Here is a 7272-nt window from a genome sequence, read left to right on the forward strand (position 1 = left end):
GGGAGATGGATGGGTCAGAAGGGGGATAGATGGGGGGGTTGGGATGGATGAGGGGGGGGATGGATGTGTTGGGGGGGGGGCGCTGGATGGGTTAGAAGGGGGCTGGATGGGTTGGGGGGGGGATGGATGGGTCAGAAGGGGGATAGATGGGGGGTTGGGATGGATGAGGGGGGGGATGGATGTGTTGGGGGGGGGGCGCTGGATGGGTTAGAAGGGGGCTGGATGGGTTGGGGGGGTGGATGGGTTGGGGGGGGATGGATGGGCTGGGGAGGGGGCTGGATGAGTTAGAAGGGGGATGGATGTGTTGGGGGGGGGATGGATGTGTTGGGGGGGGATGGTTGGGTTAGGAGGGGGATAGGTTTGGGGGGGGAGGATGGGTTTAGAAGGGAGATGAATGTGTTGTGGGGGGCTGGATGAGTTGGGAGGGGGATGGATGTGTTGGGGGGGCTGGATTGGTTAGAAGGGGGCTAGATGGGTGTGGTGGGGGGGGCTGTATGTGTTGGGGGGGGTATGGCTGGGTTAGAAGGGGGCTGTGTGTGTTGGGGGGGGTATATTAGAAGGGGCTGTGTGTGTTGGGGGGGGTATAGCTGGGTTAGAAGGGGGCTGTGTGTGTTGGGGGGTATAACTGGGTTAGAAGGGGGCTGTGTGTGTTGGGGGGGGTATAGCTGGGTTAGAAGGGGGCTGTGTGTGTTGGGGGGGGGGTATGGCTGGGTTAGAAGGGGGCTGTGTGTGTTGGGGGGGTATAGCTGGGTTAGAAGGGGGCTGTGTGTGTTGGGGGGGGGTATGGCTGGGTTAGAAGGGGGCTGTGTGTGTTGGGGGGTATAGCTGGGTTAGAAGGGGGCTGTGTGTGTTGGGGGGGCTGTGTGTGTTGGGGGGCTGTGTGTGTTGGGGGGGCTATGGCTGGGTTACAAGGGGGCTGTGTCTCGCCCCGCTGCCCCGCTGACGCTGATCCGTGTTGCCGCGGTTGTCGCTGACCTGCGGGGCGGGGGGGGGTCCCGGGGGGCAGGCACTGACCCCTCGTGTGAGCGGAGCCGTGACGGCCCCGTGCAGCTGCGCCCCCCGCGCTGCCCTTTGCCCCGACCCCCCCGGGGGGGCGCTTTGAACTGCACAAAGGCGGCGGCGGAGCAGCGCAGCTGCAGCCCCGGCTGCGGAGCCGCCTTCCCATGGACCCCCCCCTTTATCCCCCCCTTTATCCCCCCTTTATCCCCCCCGATCGTTCCTTTCTCTGCATGGAGGCCGGGAGGGCGCCGTGTGCCCCCCAACCCCTCGGACCCCCCGGTTCCCGTGTGGTTCTGCCCCATAGAATGGGGCTTATCGGGGCTGTTTCTCCCCCCCCCAACCCCGTTCCCGTCCCCGTTCCCCCCCGTTGCGCCTCGTTAGGCGCAGCCCCCGCGTCCCCGATAATGAGGCGTTAATTTGATGCTCGTTAAGCAGCGCTGCCCCCGCCACGGGGGGGGGGGGAGGAAGGAAGGAAGGAAGGAATTAATTGTGCTTCGGGACCCCCCAGCCCCATAGTCCCCATTGCACCCACAACCGCCCCCCCCCATCCCGGACAGGGGACCCCCCCCCCCGGTACCGTGGGGCTCAATGGGACGGGGGGTGTCGGGGGGCTCATCCCGCACCGAACCCCCCCACAGGAGCCCCGTGTCCCCATTGGGATCCAATACCGGCTGTCCCCGTGTGTCCCCCCCACCCCAGAACTTCACCCACGTTGGGAACACGCGTGGGGCGGCACCGATGAATGGGGGGGGGGGGGAAATGTGCGGGGATCAGAGGAAACTGAGGCACCTGATGGGGGGGGGGTTAAACCGCAGCTCCGTGTGCGGGGCCCAGCCGGACAACGGGGGGGGACACGGGGACACGATGGGGGGGACACGGGGACACGCCATAAGCTGCGGGACAGCCCGGCTGGGTGCGGGGATGGGGGGGTCATAGGAACCTCAATGCGGGGGGGGGCAGCGGGATGGAATGGAATGGGATGGGATGGGATGGGGATGGGATGGGATGGGATGGGATGGGATGGGATGGGATGGGATGGGATGGGATGGGATGGATGGATGGGATGGGATGGGATGGATGGGATGGATGGGATGGGATGGATGGAATGGGATGGATGGGATGGGATGGGATGGGATGGGATGGGATGGATGGGATGGGATGGATGGGATGGGATGGGATGGGATGGATGGGATGGGATGGGATGGGATGGGATGGGATGGAATAGAATGGAATGGAATGGAATGGGATGGATTGGGGGGGGGGGTGGCGATGCGGGGTCCGTGCGGTGATGGCGGCGATGGGGTCCCAGCAACGCGGGGAGATGGGGGCGATGAGCGGGGCCGGGAGGAGCGGGGCTGAAACGGGGAGGAGGGGGGGGAAATAAAGGGATTTTTGGGGGGAAACGGGCGGGATTTCGGGGGATTTCGTGAGATTTCGTGAGATTTCGTCCGATTCGAGAGAAATTTCGTAAGATTTCGTGAGATTTCGTGAGATTTCGTTGAATTTCGTTTTATTTCGTTGTTTCGAGGCCGGGGGAACGAGCGGCGAATCCCGAGCGCTATTGGAACCAACGGAACCAACGGGGTCGGGAGGGAGGGGGGGGCTTTATCCTCACCCCCCCCCTCGGTGCCGGCCCGGTTACCCGGAACCGAATCAGCCCCGAACCAGCCGTGGGGTGGATGAGGCTCCGTTGCCCAGAGGGTTCGGGCTCCTCTGGGCCGAGCGGAGAACGGCGGGGGGGGGGAAACAAGCGATAATTAAACACTAATTAAAGGGTGGGGGGGGTTTAACCGCACCGAGCGCTGCGGGGCCGCGCGTGCCCCCCATCCCCGTGCGCGCTCCCGCCGCGTGGGTCCCCGTTTCCTCCATTGCGGCCGTTTTCCTCGCGCTCCGCCCCGCTTTTCTCGCCCATCTCCCGCCCCGTCCACGCGTTTCTTCTCCGCTCCACGCGTGACCCACGTGGCCGCGAAGTGACGCTCCACATCCGGGCCTTTTTCCCCCGCTTTTCTGACCCTTTTTCTCGCGCGTTTCCCGCGTGTTTCCCCCGTTTCCGGCCTCGTTTCCCGTTTCCACGCACGTTTCTCCCCTCAGGCCCCACGCGTTTCCCGACCCCACGATCTCGGCCCGTCCCCCCCCCCACATACCCCTATATCCCCCCCTCCCCTATACACTCCTCTATACACCCCCCCTCCCCTATGCACCCCCCCGTCCCCATCCATCCCCCCATCTATATCCATCCCCTCTGCCCCTATACACTCCCCCACCCCTCTACATCCACCTGGCCCTATATATTTCAGCATGACCCTATAAGTCCCCATTCCCCTATACATCCCTCTGCCCCTATACCCCCTTTGCCCCTATACCCCCCCCATCCCTTTGTATCTCCCCCCCACCCCACACATTCTCCCATCCCTACACATTTCCCCATAGCCCTAAACATTCCCTCCCACCCCACACACCCCCCGGGCCCTATACATTTCCCCCTGCCCCTATACATCCCCTCTGCCCCCTTGCACCTCCCCTGTCCCTATACTCTCCCCCCGCCCCTCACCCCCATATCCATCCCCATAGCCATCCCATATCCACCCCCATATCCACCCCATATCCACCCCCATATCCACCCCCATATCCACCCCATATCCACCCTATATCCACCCCCATATCCACCCCATATCCACCCCCATATCCACCCCATATCCACCCCCATTATCCACCCCATACCCACCCCATATCCACCCCCATATCCACCCTATATCCACCCCCATATCCACCCCATATCCACCCTATATCCACCCCCATATCCACCCCATATCCACCCTATATCCACCCCCATATCCACCCCATATCCACCCCATATCCACCCCCATATCCACCCCCATATCCACCCCATATCCACCCTATATCCACCCCATATCCACCCCATATCCACCCCATATCCACCCCCATATCCACCCCATATCCACCCCATATCCACCCTATATCCACCCCCATATCCACCCCATATCCATCCCCATATCCACCTCCATATCCACCCCATATCCACCTCCATATCCATCCCATATACACCCCATATCCCCCTTATCTCCATACCCCATATCACCCCCCACCGCACGGGGCCGTGCCGTGCTGACCCGAACCTTACCGAACGTTGGCCAGCCGTTCCGAGCCGAACCGAGCGGTGCCGAGCCGTGCAGCCCCGTTCCGAACCTCGTTGTCCCCGTACCGAACCGGGCCGATCCGATCCGAGCTCTGTCGGGCCTTTCAGCTCTGATCCGAGCCGCGCTGTCCCCGTGCTGAACCGAACCGATCCAGGCCGAGCGGTGCCGAGCTGTGCAGCCCCGCTCCGAACCTCGTTGTCCCCATTCCGAACCGGGCCGACCCGCTCCGAGCCGGGCCGGGCCGTGCAGCCCCGTTCCGAGCCGAGCTGTCACCGTGTTGGACCGAATCGAGCCGAGTCGAATTGAATCAGGCTGAGCCGAGCCAGGCCGAGCGGTGCCGAACCGTTCTGCCCCGCTCCGAACTGCTTTGTCCCCGTGCCGAACCGAACCGAATCGATCCGATTCGATCCGAGTCGACCTTGTCGAGTCAGGCCGCGCCGTTCTGCCCCGAGCTTTGCCGAGCCGTTCCGAGCCGATCCAGGCCGAGCGGTGCCGAGCCGTGCAGCCCCGCTCCGAACTTCGTTGTCCCCGTACCGAACCGGGCCCGAATCGCTCCGAACCGAGCCGGGCCGTGCAGCCCCGTTCCGAGCCGAGCTGTCACCGTGCTGAACTGAATCGAGCCAAGTCGAATTGAATCAGGCTGAGCCGAGACAGGCCGAGCGGTGCCGAACGTTCTGCCCCGCTCCGAACTGCTTTGTCCCCGTGCCGAACCGAACCGAATCGAGCCGATATGAGCCGAGTCGAGCCCTGTCGATTCAGGCCGTGCCGTTCTGCCCCGAGCTTTGCCGAGCCGTGCCGAGCCGATCCAGGCCGGGCGGTGCCGAGCCGTGCAGCCCAGTCCAGAACCTCGTTGTTCCCGTTCCGAACCGGGCCGATCCGATCCGAACCGAACCGTACCGGGCTGGGCCGTGCAGCCCCGTTCGGAGCCGCGCTGTCCCGGTGCCGAATGGAGCCGCCCGCCCCGCACAGCCCCGCACGTCAGGCCCGGCTCCGCTTCTACACGGGGCGGCCGACGGCGAACCGGAACCGGGACCGTTGGGTCCTTAGTCCGCAGCCGGTTCGTCCCCCGCGGGGCGGCGAAACGGGAGAGAAAACCCCCGCAGCGCTGCCGGGACCAGCACGGCGCCATCCCGGCACCGAACCGCCCCGGTTCCCATCGGACAACACCGGCAGCGGGGCGGCCCGGTTCTGTTCTCGGCCCGGTTCTGTTCACGGCCCGGTTCTGTTCTCGGCCCGGTTCTGTTCACGGCCCGGTTCTGTTCTCGGCCCGGTTCTGTTCACGGCCCGGTTCTGTTCTCGGCCCGGTTCTGTTCACGGCCCGGTTCTGATCTCGGCCCGGTTCTGTTCTCGGCCCGGTTCGATTCTCGGCCCGCAGCAGCACCGCGCGGCGCTTCTCCGCCTGTCCGCCTCGTATCGGCTTTTCGGCCCCGTTATTTCCCTTTTTTCTCCCATTTCTGCCCCATTTCTCCCCCTATTTCCCCCCTTTCCGCCCCGTTTCCTTCCCCATTTCCTCCCATTTCCTTTTCCTTCCCCTTTTCCTTTCCCCGTCTCTTTCTATTCCTTCCTTCCCTTTATTTCCCCCCTCCATCTTTTCCTTTTCCCCCTTTATTTCTCCCCTTTTATTTCCCCCCTTTCTCACCCCTTTTATTTCCCTTTTCCATCCCTTTCCCCCCTTTTATCCCCTTTATTTCCCCCATTTCTTTCCCTTTTCCTCCCCCTTTTCCTCCATTTCCCCCTTTATTCCCCCTTTTCTTTCCTCCATTTTCCCCTTTTTCCTATTTCCTTCTTTTTCCTTTTTTTCCTTTTCCTTTTTCGTTCCCTTTCCTTTATTTCCCCCTTTAATTCCATTCGATCCCCCCTTGATTTCCCATTTATTCCCTTGATTTCCCTCTTTATTCCCCCCTTATTTCATTTTCCCTATTTATTTCCTTTTAGTTCATTTATTTCCCCTTTTATTCCCTTTATTTCCTTTATTTTCCCATTTATTTCCCCCTATTCCTTTTAATTCCCCCTTTATTCCTTTATTTCCCCCTTTATTTCCCCCCTATTCATTTTATTTCTCCCTTTATTTCCCTTTATTTCATTTTATTTCCCCCTTTATTCAATTCGTTTTCCCCTTTATTCCCTTTATTTCCTTTTATTTCCCCATTTATTCCTTTTATTTTTTCCCATTATTTCCCTTTATTTCTCATTTATTCCCTTTATTTCTTTTATTTCCCCCTTTATTCCTTTTATCTCATTTATTCCCCTTATTCCTCCTTTTATTTCCCCATTTATTCCTTTTATTTTCCCCGTTATTTCCTTAATTTCCCCCTTTATTTCCCTCCTTATTTCTTCTATTTCCCCTTTATTCAATTTATTTCCGCCTTTAGTTCACTTATTTCCCCTCTTATTTCCCTTTATTTCATTTATTCCCATTATTTCCCCTTTTATTTCCCCCTTTATTTCCCCTTTTATTTTCCCAATATTTCTTTTATTTCTCCCTTTATTTCCCCTCTTATTTCTTCTATTTCCCCCTTTATTCACTTTTATTTCCCCCTTTATTTCCATTTATTTCATTTATTTCCCCCTTTATTCAATTTATTTTCTCCTTTATTCCCCTTTATTTCCCTCATTTCTTTTATTTCTCCCTTTATTCCCTTTATTCCATTTATTTTCCCCCTTATTTACTTTATTTCCTTTATTTCCCCTTTTATTTTCCCTCTTATTTCCCCCTTTATTCCCTTTATTTCCCATTAATTCATTTTTCCCTTTATTTCCCCCTTTATTCCCTTTATTTCCCCTTTTATTTCCCCCCTTATTACTTTTATTTCCCCCTTTATTTCCTTTATTCCCCTATTATTCCCTTTATTTCCCATTAATTCATTTATTTTTCCCTTTATTTCCCCCTTTATTTCCCCTTTTATTTCCCCCTTTTATTCCCCATTTATTTCCCCTTTTATTCCCTTTGTTTCCCCCTTTATTTCCCTCTTATTTCCCCCTTTTATTTCCCCTTTTATTCCCTTTATTTCCCCTTTATTCCCTTTTATTTCCCCCCTTATTGCTTTTATTTCCCCCTTTATTTCCTTTATTCCCCTATTATTCCCTTTATTTTCCCCTTTATTTCCCCTTTTAT

General features: G+C 57.7%; 1 protein-coding gene across 1 annotated transcript; it reads right to left on the bottom strand.

Annotated features, from left to right (window-relative positions):
- Positions 1–2494: 2494 nt before the first annotated feature.
- Positions 2495–5610, bottom strand: LOC146761184 (uncharacterized). Its single transcript, XM_085545913.1, has 2 exons — positions 4142–5610; positions 2495–2712 (listed from the first exon to the last, which is right to left on the bottom strand). The coding sequence occupies exon 1, from the start codon at positions 5284–5286 to the stop codon at positions 4585–4587; it is 702 nt and encodes a 233-aa protein (XP_085402039.1). The 5' UTR covers positions 5287–5610; the 3' UTR covers positions 2495–2712; positions 4142–4584.
- Between the last annotated feature and the right edge of the window lie 1662 nt (positions 5611–7272).

The sequence above is a fragment of the Coturnix japonica genome, chromosome 4, assembly GCF_054131305.1.
Source record: "Coturnix japonica strain WE chromosome 4, WE-NBRP24, whole genome shotgun sequence".
Lineage (NCBI taxonomy): Eukaryota > Metazoa > Chordata > Aves > Galliformes > Phasianidae > Coturnix > Coturnix japonica.